General features: G+C 38.3%; 2 protein-coding genes across 4 annotated transcripts; one reads left to right on the top strand and one right to left on the bottom strand.

Moving 5' to 3' along the window:
- Positions 1 to 400: 400 nt before the first annotated feature.
- CPSF2 (cleavage and polyadenylation specific factor 2) lies at positions 401 to 14,197 on the bottom strand. Of its 2 annotated transcripts, XM_057413366.1 has the most exons (15): positions 14,112 to 14,197; positions 13,361 to 13,547; positions 11,757 to 11,916; positions 11,573 to 11,678; positions 9,924 to 10,053; positions 9,465 to 9,580; positions 8,694 to 8,881; positions 7,994 to 8,284; positions 6,167 to 6,267; positions 5,639 to 5,839; positions 4,844 to 4,996; positions 4,079 to 4,304; positions 2,945 to 3,244; positions 1,848 to 1,982; positions 401 to 1,750 (listed from the first exon to the last, which is right to left on the bottom strand). In XM_057413366.1, exons 2-15 carry the CDS (start codon positions 13,507 to 13,509, stop codon positions 1,658 to 1,660), a joined length of 2,349 nt encoding a protein of 782 aa, XP_057269349.1. In that variant the 5' UTR covers positions 13,510 to 13,547; positions 14,112 to 14,197; the 3' UTR covers positions 401 to 1,657. The 2 variants fall into 2 exon arrangements, with proteins under 2 accessions (XP_057269349.1, XP_057269348.1); XM_057413365.1 differs by lacking the exon at positions 14,112 to 14,197 and having other exon boundaries at positions 13,361 to 13,588.
- Positions 14,198 to 14,391: 194 nt separating this feature from the next.
- On the top strand, positions 14,392 to 16,725 carry NDUFB1 (NADH:ubiquinone oxidoreductase subunit B1). Of its 2 annotated transcripts, none has more exons than XM_057413338.1 (3): positions 14,392 to 14,441; positions 15,257 to 15,401; positions 16,387 to 16,725. In XM_057413338.1, exons 2-3 carry the CDS (start codon positions 15,262 to 15,264, stop codon positions 16,421 to 16,423), a joined length of 177 nt encoding a protein of 58 aa, XP_057269321.1. In that variant the 5' UTR covers positions 14,392 to 14,441; positions 15,257 to 15,261; the 3' UTR covers positions 16,424 to 16,725. The 2 variants fall into 2 exon arrangements, with proteins under 2 accessions (XP_057269321.1, XP_057269320.1); XM_057413337.1 differs by lacking the exon at positions 14,392 to 14,441 and adding an exon at positions 14,654 to 14,792.
- Positions 16,726 to 16,916: the final 191 nt, after the last annotated feature.

Genomic DNA, 16,916 nt, shown 5'->3' with positions numbered 1-16,916 from the left:
GCACCCGGTACCATATAGATTTAGATAGCATTGCTACAAACCAGCTACAAACCCAGAGAATTTGTATGAAGTTGTGGCTGTCAATAAAATAGAAAATAAATAAAAATAACAATAATAAAAAAAGCAAAGCAGCACATTGAAGCCATTCAGTCATTCCTAGCCAAGGTTTGCTTTGTGTAACAAAATACATTGCCACTGAGTATTCACTTTTCAAGGTTTCTAAATTTTTAGCATATAGTTCTAGCAAGTGCTTGTTTCGTTTTTGTTTTAACACGGTCTTCAGTTTTAAGTTACTATTTTAAACAGAATAGTCTGTAGATCAGATAGAAAACTATTTCTCAGCAATAAATTGCAAAGTAAGTTATCTTTTCACTGAAAGCCCACAGGGCTATTTTTGCCACTTTTTAAAAAGTGTTTTATTTAAACATACACACAGAAAGTACGTATTACATTGCTGCTGTAGGTAAAAACAAGCAAGCAACTCTCCGCTGCCAAAGCCGGTGGTTCACATGTGGACAGGGAAAAGAAGTATTAAATAAACTCTCAAGCAGCCATTTGTTTGAGTAAGTTAATTTCTGAGAAATTAAGGTGCCCAAAACTGTGTTCATTTTCACCTAAAAAGGTCAATTCCCAGCATCAGCAGCTACAGTAAGTCCCACTGTCAACTAGAATGAAAAATGGCACAACACATGCAAGTAGAATGAAACATGGCACAAAACCATTAACACATCACATGAGTCAGATTTCAAGATAAAGGATCTTCCTGAACTTGGCTCACGGCACTGTGAACAAACACCACATTGGATGGATAAAGGCTTTAGGTTTTGGAAGGATTAAAGTCAGAACTCAAAAAGATTTTCCAGTTGGCATAATTTTGCAAAAGCTTGACGTCGCAAATTCTGTACACTGGCACAGAAGTTACACTGAAGCACACAATCACTGGATTCTAAACTGCCTGACAGTATTATCCAGTCATCTTGGAGTACCTTTCCAAAGTAAATTTTTTGATATAGAGTACGAACTGCTGTTCTGGAACAAATCAGTAATAGCAGATGCAAGACCAAGATGCAGTCACATTAACACTGGGGGAAAGTTAGACAAGTCTAGCTTTAAATGGCTATTACAAAATGTACTTTAACCTTCATTTAAACGAAGAAAAACCAAGCAAAACAAATCACACTTGACTGTCCTGCTAAATCAGAGTTATTTATAAAACCCAACCAAACAAAAGAAAAACCAAACCAAAAACCCCAATTACACAAGAAACAAAAAGAACAAAAGCAAAGCAACTTACAGTTTCCCATCTAATGTTATTTTAAAATAGAAGAATAACTTTGTTCTATTTTGTATTCTTTGGCAGGGAATCTATGAAACCAAGACACATTCTGACAATCTGAACCCTTCCTAAGAAGAATAATCATAAACTCATTTACAATGTGTTATGTGGGAGACAGCAACAGTTTGAAAGTCGACAACATGGAATGTACCAACAGATTTATGAAGACAAGTAGCAATTATTTACATGTTCAGGGTAGTTAATTGTTCTTTAGGAATTAGGTTTCACCTGTATAAATTAGAAAGCTACAAAAAGTCAAAATTGAGAGAAGTCCCCACTGTCTTTAAAAGTTCAAATAAACCCATCTTTGCAGCACTTTCCTTAGACAATAGCATATTGCTCGTATAAAAGGTCTCTTATCCTATAGAAGTCCTGACAGAGACAGCCTTCCAATCCAATGCGCCCCGTTTCAGTCTGAAACAAAAGATGTTTCAGTTTATTACTTTTAAGTCTCTCATTGGTAAATAATATTCTAAATTACACTAAAGAGTTTAATACACAGAACACCTACCCTGCGAACAGCCACCAAGTTGTTGCACACAAGCACTCCTCCTACAAATTCAGCTTGAATACCTTCTCGCAAGAGAACTTGCTTGAAGTCAGACAGCCTTGGCTCATTCATAAACACAGACTGATGTCCAAGAACCTTTAAACAACACATACACAATTAATGCTTCTGCTACCAAATAACTCCCATTTTTCCCCAAGATCTCCTCATCATTGTGTTGGCAGCAGTGTGGCCAACTACAGGACAATAAATGAGAAGATAGGTTTCATTTCTGTTCACCTGCAACAAGACACTTCCAGGACAGGAAAAATTCAGAAGTCAAGTAAAAGTGAAAAAAAAAAAAGTGAAAATGTTCATTTCTCTGTTCACATATTGAAGACAAACGGAAAGCTGTCACTGAAGATCCCTCTCCAAAGCCATGTTATGCCAGGGACAGAGCTGCAGTAAGCTGTACTGTTTATCAGTACATACTTCTATGATAGTTGTCATGAATCTGAACAGACTTTAGAGTTGTCTCCTCATTTATCTAGCTCCTAGAACAGACTATACTTCAGACTGTGCAAGAGTAATTTAATAAGCAATTCTAGGATTAGAAGGCATTGTAATCATTAAATGGAAAGATAAAAAGCGTTATCTACTCACACGCAAAGTAGAGCAAAGAAATTTAGAGAAGTCTCAAATCACTACTAAAGGAGACATGAATTTCAGAAGATCTGTATCTCAAGTACATGAAGTATTTTCCACAGCGTCAATATATAGAACGTAATGAAATCCAGGAGTGACTAAACATCAACTGTTTCCAAATCTGCAAGTACTAACTACAAATATGAAACATGTTAATTAAAAATCTTTATCTTCATAAATAAATGGTACTGGATACTGGGCAGTGTTACTGGATGCAAGAGATCATCCTCACCTACAAGCATAAAATATGAACAAAGAACAGTACCAGGTTTAAAGAGAAAACCAAACATGAAAATTCAGTTTTTGTTAGGCTTTCATTTGAATAAGATCACAGCATCAACCTGTAAGCACTAGAAAAAGCCAAATGAATACAAAGCTCTTGAAAAAAGAGGCTCAAACCAGCATAATTTCTGTACCTCATGAGGTGGCAGAGGTTCCAAAGTAGGAATGATCTCGCTCTCCTCACACATCTCCTTGTCATCATCGCCAAAGAGGCTTTTCATGGCCTTCTGTTGTGCAATGACACTAGAGTCTGAAGAAGGCACATCCACTTGCATCTCTAACTCTTCATCTTCCCTCAGCTCCCCCTCTTCCAAAATAACTCCAGTATCCACTTTTGAAACCCGCATGTCCAGAACACCATCTATCCAAGCCAACTCAGCATCCTTGGCTTTACAGAACTGAAGGGAGCTGACAAGAGAATCTTTTAACCTGACCTGGTTTGCACAAAATTAGAAGTGCCATTAGTTTCATGGAAAACACAGAATTCTTATTTCAAGTTTTAAAACAAACGAAAAAACAAACAAAGACAAACAAAAACAAAAAAACCCACACAAAAATGGCAGTCTTCCTTTTACTGTCTCTCCACATAGGTTTGATTCATACTCTTTTGGGGCAGGAAAGGAAGGAAGGAACTGGTATCAGCAAGGCAAGATGTTCTATACTTCAGAATATAATTTATATAACCCTCATGTTGTTACTCAAAAGCAGTGAAGACCAGTATCTTTAAAGAACCTATGCAACTGCAAACTTGAGTTAAAAGTAAAGCAAGAGCAATCAATTCCTTTTAAAACATCAGAAACTCTTTTTGTAGCCAAGAAGTTCCTCAGTTAGCTGTAGTAAATTTAAGGAAAATTTCCATAGATACATTTAGGTTACTGAACAGCAGTTCCAAATTTCAACCCTCCAAAAAAGCAATATTTTATAGTAAGGGATGTTGTAAACATCAGATTTTAAAGTGACCAAAACACTACCTTACCCTGAGTACTCTGGTGCATTCCAGGACTTTAATCCATCAAAGCCCTACTCTGAAAGACTGTTATCCACATGAGATTGTGCATGATCCCCATAGCAGAATGAAGCTGTATCCAGGATACTACAACTACCCATTTGCAGCACACCCCAATAAAAAGACAGGATTCTGATGCCCCACTTCTATCTATTATTTTCTAATTCAGTGTCTCAAGTGCACTTCATTTGGTTAGAAAGCTTCCAACAGAAAAAGAAACTAATGCTCGTAGTTACAAAACTAACAAATTCCACTACCTTACCTGGTAAATGTGAGTTTCGCTGGTTGCATCTACAGTTTCATGTAGTTTTGGCATATAAACTTTAATATCTTTTCCACCAAAAGCTCTGCAGCATTCTGCAAGGTCCTGACTGGCCTCAGGTGGTCCATGGACAATGATCAGCTGTCTTGGTTTCATTTGGTTAATAATTTTTTTAATTGAGTCACCATCTGAGCGTCCTTCATAGTCAATATATGTAACTCTGGCTCTAATTTGAATTAAAAAGCCCAAGATCAACATTTTTTAGTTTAAAAGATTTAACCTTCAAGTGCTCCAAAATACTTCATTTAAAAATAGGAAGATATATTGAAATTATTCTACATCAGCAAAAGCTGCCAGTACAAGATATCTTATCAATCAGTATGTATGTGCATTTAACACTATAAATTCTCAAAATTCATTCACACAGTTATCCAAAACATGAGATAAGCTTATTTGAGTAAGTTCTTATTTAAAAATAGATATATGAACATTTTAGTATCTATATTAGCATACTATTTTTCCTCTTTCACTTGTCTCCATCAGAGGATCCCTAACCCTAACCCTGTACCACACCCCAGGAAAGACTAACAAAAAAATAACTTAGCCTGGGGGACAAGAGGTGGAAGCACACCAAAACCGAAATAACAAAACAAACCAAAGACCAAGCCCTTTCCCACTTTGTTAATTCCAAACTAGCCTTTTACCCAATTTGCACTGTACCCATACCACCATTCCAGCAGAACTGACAAGAACAAAGCCACTCACTTAATTTCCATTGATTCTGTTGCAGAAATACATTTGGTAGGAACATCTGATAAATCCTGGTCCATAGGCTCTTCTCCATTTGTCAAACCAGATTCTAATTTGCTTTTTTCTTCTTCTGTTGCTTGAAGTTCTGGAACTAGAAAATCCTCAGGTCTAAAGAAAGAAAGTCATTTTGCTTTTAACAGTCTCACTGTGAAACCAAAGCACTACATGATATAAAAACCAAATAATGCTGACTGTTACTACTGAGATGTTTTATAATTTTTATTGCAAACAACTGCCTTCAGTATTTCCATATTTGAGCAGAGGTCATTTGGAAAATACCATTTTCCTATCTTAAACAACCTTGACATCTTGGGAAATCCTGCAAAACTGAGATGAGATTTTCTAGCAAGTATTCCTTACACAGAAAGAACAAAAATCACTAGATTTTTCTAGAATTAACAATATTCTTTCCCATCATTACAAATTTTTCAAAATTATGTGTAAAGCAGAAAAATAGTCAAGTTAAAAAAAAAAAACAACAAAATTTTCTATCTCAAGATTAAAAAAAAACAAACCAAAAACTGGAGTGGAAACACTTCCAAAGAGGTATGAATACAGGCCAAGGATCAGAACTCTGCAGCTTCAAACTGATCATGAACTTCCTGTGGGACTTAGTGCAAATGGTTCTAACTGTGGTTGAAAGAGCATGCAAGAGTGGTGCTAAAGAGACAAAACTGTCATTTTTATTACTTTTATTTCTGAAGTATTACGAAGCTGCTACATGTCACAGTATGCATTCCCACCACATACTTGATAATCTCGCCATATTCATCCCATTTAATTCTTTCTTCAGGGGCTGGAAACATTGGATAAGACTTCTTTGCCTGCTTGAAGAAGCTTCCTTTCCGGCTACCTTCACCTTTCATCATCAAATCATGTTTGGTCTTATGTACAGTTGGCTGATCAATATCCTCTTCAGCATCACTCTCATCGCTGGAATCGATATCTGCCCTGAAATGACATTCCAAAAAGCTGGCATTTTTTTCATTCAGGTTTAATGTTACATAAACACTCTTAACTGGAAAATAAGAGTTAACATAAACACTAACCAAGGACAAGAGCAGTTTCTGTATCTGAGAAAGAGCTCACAGTCAAAGGGCAAATGAAACAGGTCTATCATAACACCAGATTAAAGATAACTACTTCCAATTCCTCTGTGCCTTTAGACAAGGCTATCAAAACTATGTTTTTCATTTATCCCTGTGACCAGTGGAATGTTCACACAGAAATCTCAGCTCTGACCCTAACAGCAAGTACAAGAACAGCCAGTATACTTACTCTTTAGACTGTTCTAACTTCTTAGCTGCTTCTTTCTTTAGTTTCTCCTTTTCTAGGTATTCTTCAAGTTCTTTTCCTTCCAACTTGACACGTTTTCTCAACTGAATAGGATTAAAATTAATATTATTGTGAGCAGCTGACATTACTTTAATACTCTTCCTACACACTGCTGACAAGAACATTCATATTTAAGTACCAAGGGCAAGTATAACTTGTATGTTACATACAACACAAGATTATGCAAATGTGTGACACCTTGGCATGGCAAAATCATGACAATGTTACCTATCAGTAGATTCTACTTTAACAGAAAAGCATTTCAAAAAGTATTAAAATAAATACAAACTTTTTTAAAATTTACAATATATTTTAAAACATCTTTAGGAAATCTCTCTTCAACAAGGGAATGCAAATACTCCCAGATGAGCAGTGTTTACTTTTTGTGTCACTAACAACATAGAATCATAGGTTGGAAAGGACCTCAAGTATCATCTAGTTCCAAACCCCTGCCATGGGCAGGGATACCTTCCACTAGACCTGGTTGCTCAAAGACCCATCCAACCTGGCCTTGAACACTTCCAGGGATGGGGCAGCCACAACTTCTCTGGGCAACCTGTGCCAGGACTTCACAGTAAAGAACCTGTTCCTAATATCTAATCTAAATCTACCCTCATCAAACCAGAAGAACCTGGCCAAGTCATACTAGCAGGCAAAATAATAGTAAATTTTATTTCTTGCTTTCTGAAAATAAAATTCAAATACAGGCCACTTTGAATAATGCTGAATCCTAGTAATAGTCTAATACTGTAATTCAATGCTTCCAATTCAATCTAAAGCTAAACCAAATTGCATCATGAGGACTGAAATTATCATGGTGATCACAAGAGACTCACATTAAGTGTTATACCAACAGAAGTAGACATAGGTATAAAATTACTGAAAATAATAATTTTAAAGCAAGAATAACAATTAAGTGTACCCTAATTCCTGACTTATCTTTCCAGTTCAGGGGGGATATATTATAATTGGACTTGATTCTTCCCTCATCCAAAACCAGAGTAGGAGCTGGAATATAAAAATGGTCAGACACATTTTTCACCCCCATTATAATATTTTTTCTTTCCCCCTGGAGAAGTAATAAGCCAAAAATTCTGCTGGACTAAGACATCCCCCATTAAAGTCAATGCTGCTAGCATGATCTAAAGCCAGTTGAGGATCTGACCTCTATTTTAAACAAGTGGCCAGATCCTACCAGGGTAGGGGAGCTGGTATACGTGCAACTTCATGGTACAACAGCAACCATAGAAGGGCTACAGGTTGCAAATCTGACTATAAAACTGAATCTTTTTCTGGAGAGGGCAGCAAGGGAGCTGCAGGCTGGCGGCTACATGGGGTGCACAAGCCGGTGTGGGTTTACGGCTGGACTCAGTCTTGGAGGTCTTTTCCAACCTAACTGATCTACGATTTTCTGCCAAGAATAACCCATCGTATATTGTGATCTGTATGTCAATTGCAAGCAGAATTTCATCTATTATAACAAAACCAGAGTGTTTTCTAAAGATAAATATTTAAAAGCAATTTCATACTCATCTCTGTGAAGTATCAGTTTTGCCACACAGCAAAAAGCATTTTGCTGTTTTTCATATAAGACCTATTTTTATCCAAGTCTATCCACAATCAGTTAAGCATACAACATACTGATTTCAGATTTCCCTCTGCCACTAGAATTGTTTTCAGTAGGTCAAAAAGTAAACTAAGCTCAGCTTTACCCAAATTCCCTCAGATGGCCCACAGTAAAAATCACTGGGATATACAGATGCCACTTACCTCAATATCAATAACTTTCTCAGAAGGATTATCAATCAGGAATCGTGCTAATGTTCCAGGTGTAGTCCGGTAAGTTAAAATTATAGAGTTTTTGGAGTCCTGGCACCACTGAATGAAAAGATCTCTAGAAAACCCACACTCTAAGTCAGGCTGACTGGCAAGAACAACTTTTGGACTCGGCACTCGAGCCAGATCAGACAGACTATGACATAAGGAGAGATGGCGGAACTGAAAAGGATTGTTTCTCTTGTCTTCAAAGCACCTCATCAACTTGTCACTCATCCATTCAACCTAAAATAGGTATTAAGAGAAAGTTATTTATAAGAATACAAGTCCTTCAATAAGGTACAAACCTGATAAGAAGTGCAGGATGCAATATGCACTTGAATACGCCTCTCAGTAAGTGTAGAAATAATGCTGAGCATAAACAACACAGAAGCAAGTACTTTAAGTCCTCTTCTTAAAGTTATAAACTGTGCTAATTAGTATTGTGATAAAACCAAAAATGAGTATCAAGAAACATGCTCATAGCCATGACTGTACTCTGTTACTTGATTGAAAGATCTGAGACACAAACATGCACTATAAAAACAGGACAACATCCAGTATTTATTCATTCTTTACTGTTAAAAAAATAAAATGTTTTTGCATACATGTTCCATTACCCTCATCATAAATGCATTTTAAAAACAGAACAAACCTGTGATTTAGAAAATTCCACTACATTGTAGCTGACGTTATTCAGAAGTGCTAGGGAGTAGACTCCTAATCCTGCATCCTTCGTTCTCCAGATCTGATCAAGGAGCTGAGCAAGCTCCAGAACTCTGCCTGCTGTATCCACCGCTATTAACACATTTCCATCACCTCGCAATGTCTCCAAAACATTAGCTAAGTTGAATTAAAAACAAAACAAAAGCCTACTTACACTTTAAACCAAAATTAGAATGTTTGTAGCTTGTTTTTGTTATAACCATCAGCAATCATAATCAAAGCATAAAGAATACATTTAAATTAATATTCAAAAGAGATCCAAAGACACATTTCTACCAAGATTAAAGGGAACTGGAGTTTTCTTGGTAGCTCTAAAGATCTCATTGTCTTGATGCTTTATTTTTCACTAAAAATAAAAAAAAAAAAGGCAAGCAAAAATAGCAAAAATAATAGCACCCCCCAAAACCAAACCAAAAAAAAAACCCAAACAAACAAAACCAAGAGTAAAACAATGTTTAAAATAAGAATGTGCCGACAAAGGAGATACTGGGTGAAATATACTGTTTTCAACCATGCTTTGTTGTTTTCAGAAAAATATTTAACCCAAAGGATCAGTACAATCAGAAAAGAGCAATTCAGAATTTTTTACATTTTAATAAAGGTTATTAGTTGGATGCTGAGGAATTTCTCATATAAAAACAACTGACAGTAGCTAACAAATCACATTACTGCTTTTTTCAAACCCAAACAGAATACATACTCAGTAGCTGTTCATCCCTTTGCTTCCTCCTGGGTTGTACGTAAGTAGCATTAAATGAATCTGTAATAAGCAATGAAGGCCTGCTCAGCATTTCCAAGGAACATCCATTCAGATGACTGTGGAAAAAAAAAAAAAAGCAAAATCTCACTTTATTGCATTTCTATTTTATAAGGAAAAAATAAAAAAAAGAGGCAGCTAGCTTCCAGATACCTGCATGTACAGAAAACAAACCCCTCAGGAGCTGAATGTTTCCTGCTGCAATCTTACAAATAAATAATATTCAGTGGAATACAGAAACACAGAGTTAATGCTTATCTCAAACTGATTAATCTGAAAAGAAGTGAAATTAGTGCTCTCATTGCAGCTGGAAAGGCACTGCTACTTCCATACCTGCTTATTACACACCAAATGATGTATACCTAACACAACTTTTAATACATATTGCTATGTTATACTTACATCTCTCTCTTGTGGTTGAAATCAACTGCATAAACAATTTCTTCCTCTCCATCCTTGACAATCTTCCAGATTGTGCCTCCTATCATGTGTCCAGCTGGCAGCGGCGTGATTGACAAACCATGTCCTTTGCCTACAGAAGTTTTCAATATCTTAGATACATGTATTAACATCCATTATTCTGAATAAATGAGTAACTCTGAACAACGGCAGGCCAAAATTATTACTGGCAGAAGAAAGTCAAACGAAGTATGAAAAAAAACACTAACATCTGTCCTTCCCATCTAGCCAGTAACCTCAAAATTTTTTGCAGTATACTTCTATTCAGCCTCCAGAAAAAGAAACTAAAGTGAAGATCACTTCTTTCCCGCACTGATACTGAGAGGCACTCTGGTGCAAAACAGACCCGTCTCTAGGGCAACACAAGATGCTTACTGCATCACTGGCTGCCTGAGTACTTACAAATCCACATACATATTACACAAACTGGGCAGTTTTGCAGAATGACAAATACGCAAATCAAACAAACCGGGAAAAGCATTCAAGTGCTTCAGTCAGGGATAATCTATCTTTTCAATACCTGATGCCTTTCTTAATGCATTGCTACTCCTTGATGTGGCCGCTAACCTGCATTGTTGCTAGAATAAAATGAGACTACTTGTGACCATTACTCACTGACTTCACTGCATGCCACCAACTTGAACAGAAATGCACAGCTTTAATAATTAAAACATACATCATCTTCTTATATGCATCCACCAAATCTTTCAAATCACTTACATTAAATATGAAAGAGTTTTTAAGAAACACCCTAGAAAAAGTTGTTCACTAAAATTACTTTTAAGATGTAAAAGTTGGCAGCATAAACATAGCCTTGCTACACATACCTTGAAAAAGCATCAGCAGCCTTTCAAGGATGACATCCCATTTCTGTTTTCCAAATTACAGGGCAAGTATTTTGGCAAGCAGCATTCAGGAACTAGGAGATATTGCACCTGAGACTAGCTGCTGGTGGTTAGCTTGTAGGTGTCTGTTCAAGAACAGGATTTCCGATTCATTCTGATCTTTGGCTTAAAGAGTGAGTGAGAAGCTGCTGATCCTCTGGATGCCACAGTTCCCAGCAATAAGCTAGACTGAATATCATAAAGAGCCAGTGAAGACCTCCTAAGCCATCCACATGGTGTAACTTAACATCTGCAAACTATTAATTCTCTAGGAAGCCTTCCTATGTGTTTCTAGTTATTGAAGAGTTCCGAGTTATCTACCACTAGGCATGAGTATATGCTTTTGAGAGACAATAGCAGGAAAAGTTACAAAAACATACAAACAAAAACGTGTCTAAATATGCTTTGGCATGACCTTCTCCTCATTAAGTGGAAATTCTACCCATTTTCACATACAATTACTGAGGCAAATGTTCAGCTGATATAGACTGATACAGGGCTACCGGTATCAGTCCTGCAAAATCCATTACATGTCAAAGCTTGCTCCCTTTTTAAATTAAAGGTGTGTGTGTATATATATATATATATATATATATATATATATATATATACACACACACACATATACACACACATACATACTTTAACTCTTAGTGAAAGACAACAGTCATTAAAAGTCATTTAGTGAAACTTGGGTGACATCTTTACCTTTCAAGTTGACAATCTGAGAAAACTTCAGCTGTTGTATCTTATCAAAGGCTGCATCTACATCATCCAATGTAAAGAGTGTGAAATCTTCAGTATTATGGCGGGACTAAAACAAATAAGGAAAATTCAAGAACCTGAGCACTCTACCATACAGATGTGTACAAAAGTAGTAACTTAAACATACCTGGTAGAGATCATACATGAACATCTGTCCCATTTTATATACAGGAATAGTTGCATAAATGGCACAATTCAACCCCATTTTTCCAACTGCATATGGAAGCGCACCAAGGTGTAGAGGGTCAGGATGAGAAAGAAGAACAGCATCAACTTGGTGTACATGTCTACAAAAAGAGGACAACAGAAGTTGGTGAAAAGAGTTCTTTATGGTGTTATATACTCCCTACTATGGCTATTTTGAGAATACATACACATCCTGAAGGCCAAACAAAAAAACTTAAATCCTTCCAAGTTCAGAATGAAGTTTTTAAAATTATCATTTAAAAGTTACAGATCTTTCCAAATGTTCAAGTACTAGAACTGCAAGTGAATACTGAAAACATGATTTCAAGGTCTGGAAGACATACATTTCACATAAAATTCTTGATTAGAAAGACCTTAATATATGCTTGGACACCAGAAAGTGCATTAACTGAGGGGTCAAAAATATTACCAGTGCAGACATGCTACAAATTGTTTATACACTTAAAACCCAAAACAGACTACAACTTTTCTTCTGATGAGAAAAACCCACAGGGCCAAAGACACAACAATACTTAAATGGATAAGGATAAAATCAAAACATATGTCTTTAAAAACACAGAAGTCAAAAACATAATTTAGGAAAAAGGACACATGAATTTTTGGGGGAGTATTCATTTAAAAATATTTTTTCCTTGAAAAGTGTGGCACAAAATAAAAATCAGACTAGAAGTTTACTACCTAGCATAACTGAAAAACTTAAAGGCACAAAACACATGCAACAAGTGAAAATACAAGTATGGCTGAAAGCTTTTTGTTCCTTCACATTGTAACTGGGGCACACACATTCTTCTCCATGGCTTTTACTAAAAAAGGGATTTTATCTAATTGTTCACAGATAAGAATAGAAAAAATGTACAAATTATCCTAAGGACGCAATAATTCTTAGTAAGACTTCAAAGACTACAAGTGTGTTAATGCTAGAAAATATATGACTAAGCTTAGTTTCTTTCAGGAATTGCCATGGTTCATGTAATCAATGCTTGCATTAAAGCTCCTTGCTGTAAACCTGTAGACAGTTCAGTATTAAAGCCTAGACAGGTATATTTCTTTGCAAGGCTGGGATAATTTATAGAAGCTGTTTTACTGACTGACAGTTCATTCAACTTCTTTGAAACAAAGAGTTGAACCACTTCGTATTGAGCCTATGTATTTTAAGGAGTCTTTCATTTAAAACTTAGTGAACCATTCTAAACTAGTTTAGAGCCAAGGTCAGTACCCCATAAACTCTGTTCTGTGCCATGTTTAGGGAAAAAAAAACACCTCAAAACCCCACAAACATACAAGCCAAACACAGACCAGTCTGAGAATTACAGTTAATAGATGTAACTTAAGACTCTAAGAAAAAAAATAAAAACAAGTATGTTTCTACTGCAAATATTTCAGCAGCATAATTCCCTTCATATAAACCATAACTCTAACAAAGAACAAATCCAAAACAACTTTGGATTTTACATCATCACACACATACCATTGCGTGGTATTTCAGAGACCTATCAAAAAGAGTGCATTAACTGAACTACTTACTTTTTCAGAGAATCAATAATATCCATAGAAAAGTTTTCATCCCAGCCACAGTCCAAAAGAAAACGAAATTCATCTACTTGCAACAGATAGCAAAGGGCAGATTCCTCTTGCACCCCTGAAAGCGTAGTCAACTTGATAATCGATGTCATTTTCCTCTCCCAAGTACTTAATCGCCAACAGAACTAATCTGAATGGAGGAAGAAAATGTTACATTGCCTAAGCCAAAGCAAAGGTCTATTTATACCTAACTTCATTCATTTCTGCGAACACTTAGGATAACACCTACTGGACATTAATTAAGCCTCAGATATTAACCTGATCCTTGTAGGTGTTTGGCTATTACAAAGAGGATATTTTTACTATTGTAATAAAAAGAATCACTCGGAACAGCGCAGCTAGCAGCAGCACCTCCCCGCCGAGGGCCGGATACGGCGCACCCAAGGCTGTGTCCCCTCAAGCCCAGCGACTGCCGCAGGGGGTGTGAGCCCGAGCTGGAATCCAGCATGGGGCGTGCCCGGGGCTCCACACGGCGGCTCCAGCGTCCCGCCGCCGAGACAGAGGCCTAACCCTGACGAAGTGAGCCTCGCCGGCCGGGCCCAACATTAAGGGAGCAAGCCCTGCGCCCACTCCACTCCCCGGAAGAAGAGAAAAAGGACAAGGGTGAGCTCGGCGAGGACAAAGCCGAGCGCTTCACGCCTCAGCCCCGGGCAGAGACCGGCTCCCCGCAGCGGGGAAGCAGAGCCCTCCTTACCGGGCCCCGGGCCCGGCTGCAGTGTGGCCCGCAGCGCTGCCCGCCGAGCAGCCACTCCGGCCACCGCCACCCGCCCCGGGGCCTCCCTCAGGCCCACCGGCGCACCCAGCCGCCGCTTCCGCCCCGCGCAACAGCCTCCGCCACCTTGCGGAAGGCGTGAAGAAGGAGGAAAGGTGGAAGGGCAACGGAAGGCACCACCGCGAGGCTTCCCGGGAGGGGTGAGTTCTCCTCCCCCTCTCCCTGCGCAGCCGGTGGGCTCTCCCGGCCTGCTCGCGCCGCCCGTTGCCCTTGGGGTGGCAGCTGCACGGGTTCTGGCGGCAGCAGCGAACGGTAACGGTGGGGCCCGCAGGGGGGTGGGAGCCGCTGATGGGCAGTTTCCGTGGTCTCGGTGTCAGCCTCGCCCTGTGCCCTGTCTCCCTGTCCGTTCGGCCGGAACACAGGACGGGGGGGCCGGGCCGGAGCGACCTTCAGCCCCGTGGTGTTACGGCGTCTTGTCCCTGCGGGCACGGGCGTGCGGGGGACAGTGGGGTACCCAGGCAGGCTAGGAGCACCGGAGCTGGGAGATTGGCAGGGCCCTCTCCTGGGTCACTACCGTGAGCGCCGGCCGCAGCCGCCATAGCGACCGCCTGCGGTTTGGGATGTGCGAGCAACGGCGTCGGTTCTGTCCGTTCTCTGTAACTAGTATGTGGCTTTGAGCTCGCAACTGTGACAAGAAGACGCTAATCTTAGCTTTGCTTAGGTTGTAAAAGCTGGCTGGGTTTTAGAAATGCCCTTTCTTCCTTACTTGTCAATTACCCACTGAACGTACAGATTAACTTCAGCCTTGTTACAGGTAATAAAGTTGTCTACAGGAGTTTAGGTAGTAAATGCATTTGTTAGAGTTACTTTAATGGGTAAGTTACTTTAGAACATCTAAATAGAACTATTTCACCAGGGATATCTTAAAAGACGTTTTGTGTTTCTCTCACATTTTAGGTTAAAGCTCTCTTCTCCAGGGCTCTAAGTTAGGTTGCTTTCTAAGAAAACTATAAGGATTTGAGAACAGCATGTGTCTCATAGTAAGTGAGATTAAAGATGCCAGGTATGCAACACTTTCCATGTACAGATTTATCAGTAACCCTCCTCTGTTATTCTTTTCTCTCTAGCAACCATGGTGAATTTCACCCAGGCTCTGCGTGATCACTGGGTTCACATCCTTGTTCCCTTAGGATTTGTGGTTGGATGCTATTTGGACAGACTGAATGATGAAAAACTGTCTACCTTCAGAAACAAGAGCTTATTATATAGAAGGTCTGCTGTAATTGCAAAATGCTTCTCTGCGCTTCTTGAGAGTATTAAGTATGAGAAAAAACCCATCAGTGTCAAAATGCTAAAGGGAAGAAAGCCCTAAAAATTTCAGCAAGCATTCATGAACAGTTTAAATTACTAATACCCCTGAAAATTGGGGCTTTAGGAGCCATTTTAGTAATGAAAGAAAGGATCACTAGGTACTTACGTAAATCTGTCATTTGAAAATAATAACCGAGATTTTGAAAATTAACACATTTATGTCATCAGCTGCTGTATCTTCACTGAAGGATGTGACTATAGACACTGATGAGTTTGGGCTTGCTGACCCACCTCTGGGAAGAATTTAGATAATTTAATGCATTGCCTCAGCTCTATCACTTGTAATTCTGTTTTAGATGGTAGCATTAACAAAACAACATGAACTAAAAGAATGTTATTATCAATTTGCAGGTGGATTTTTATTTTTTTGTTAACTCTGATCTTGCCTAAATTAGGTAGACCAGAGTCATAAAGAAAGTTATAAACTTACTTTCGTAGTTAGTTGAGGAAGTAAGTTTATCACATTATCCACCCCATGGCACTTTTCTTACTGCAGTTACTGGTGAAATGAGGTTGGTGTTTCAGCTTCCGGCAAAAGTCCCCTCTTTCACACCCTAGTTCTCTTCCCAGTAAAGCAGTGAATTTTTGTATTTAAAAGATTTTTTTCCTTTTGGATCCCATTATGTAGAAAGTCTGTTAACATCTTAGAATTCAGCAGCATCAAGCTTCCATTTAAAAGAATGGGAGTTAAGAGGACTCAATCCTTTGAAGCTTTGGAAAGAAAAGAGGAAGTGTATCAGTGTTGAACAATTTTTAACTGACAGCAGTTGCGAGGAAAAAAATTCATACATCACTCTCAAAACTGTAGAATAAGTACATCTATTAGTAAATGTTCTACAAAAATTATCCTAATTTTAGTCTCTTTCCTTTTTTTCTTTCCACACAGAGAGTTGAAGCCTGGTGAAGAAACTACATGGAAATAAAGGCTGCAGATGAAATGGAAAATATTTTTTTTTTCGATTCATCATCTTATCTTACTCGATGAAAGCATAGGGTTATGGTTTTTACCTTGGGAGAATATGTAAAGCTGCGAAAGACAACTACAGTTCATCTGTGCTAGCTTAATTTTAAATGTGACCTTTTGGAAAATGATTAAATTACATGACTAGTATGTGTCCAGGGGTTCTCTTAGTCCGTAAGTGTTGAGAAACATTTATCCTCAGAAGTCATGTTCTGGAGGGGAAAGGAAGAATTACGTAATAAAGAAAAAACTATGCAAAAATCATTCATGTTGCAGTGTGGTTGTAGAATTTATGTATTTATAGCTCATTTGTGAACTCGCCTTCAGAGAAACACCAGAAACCCAGGATGTGGTTTGGCGTTTCTTTAGCTGGATCTGAACAAGTTTGTTTTCAGATTTCCTCGGCAGGTTTGTTTGGAATGCCAGCCAGTGGGATGCGGCTTTGTGAGCGGGTG

The sequence above is a fragment of the Pezoporus wallicus genome, unplaced genomic scaffold, assembly GCF_028554395.1.
Source record: "Pezoporus wallicus isolate ANWC-B61680 ecotype Strahan unplaced genomic scaffold, APGP_CSIRO_Pwel_v1 contig_3017, whole genome shotgun sequence".
Lineage (NCBI taxonomy): Eukaryota > Metazoa > Chordata > Aves > Psittaciformes > Psittacidae > Pezoporus > Pezoporus wallicus.
The sequence above is the reverse complement of the archived record's forward strand: the minus strand, read 5'-3'. Positions and strand labels throughout refer to the sequence as shown.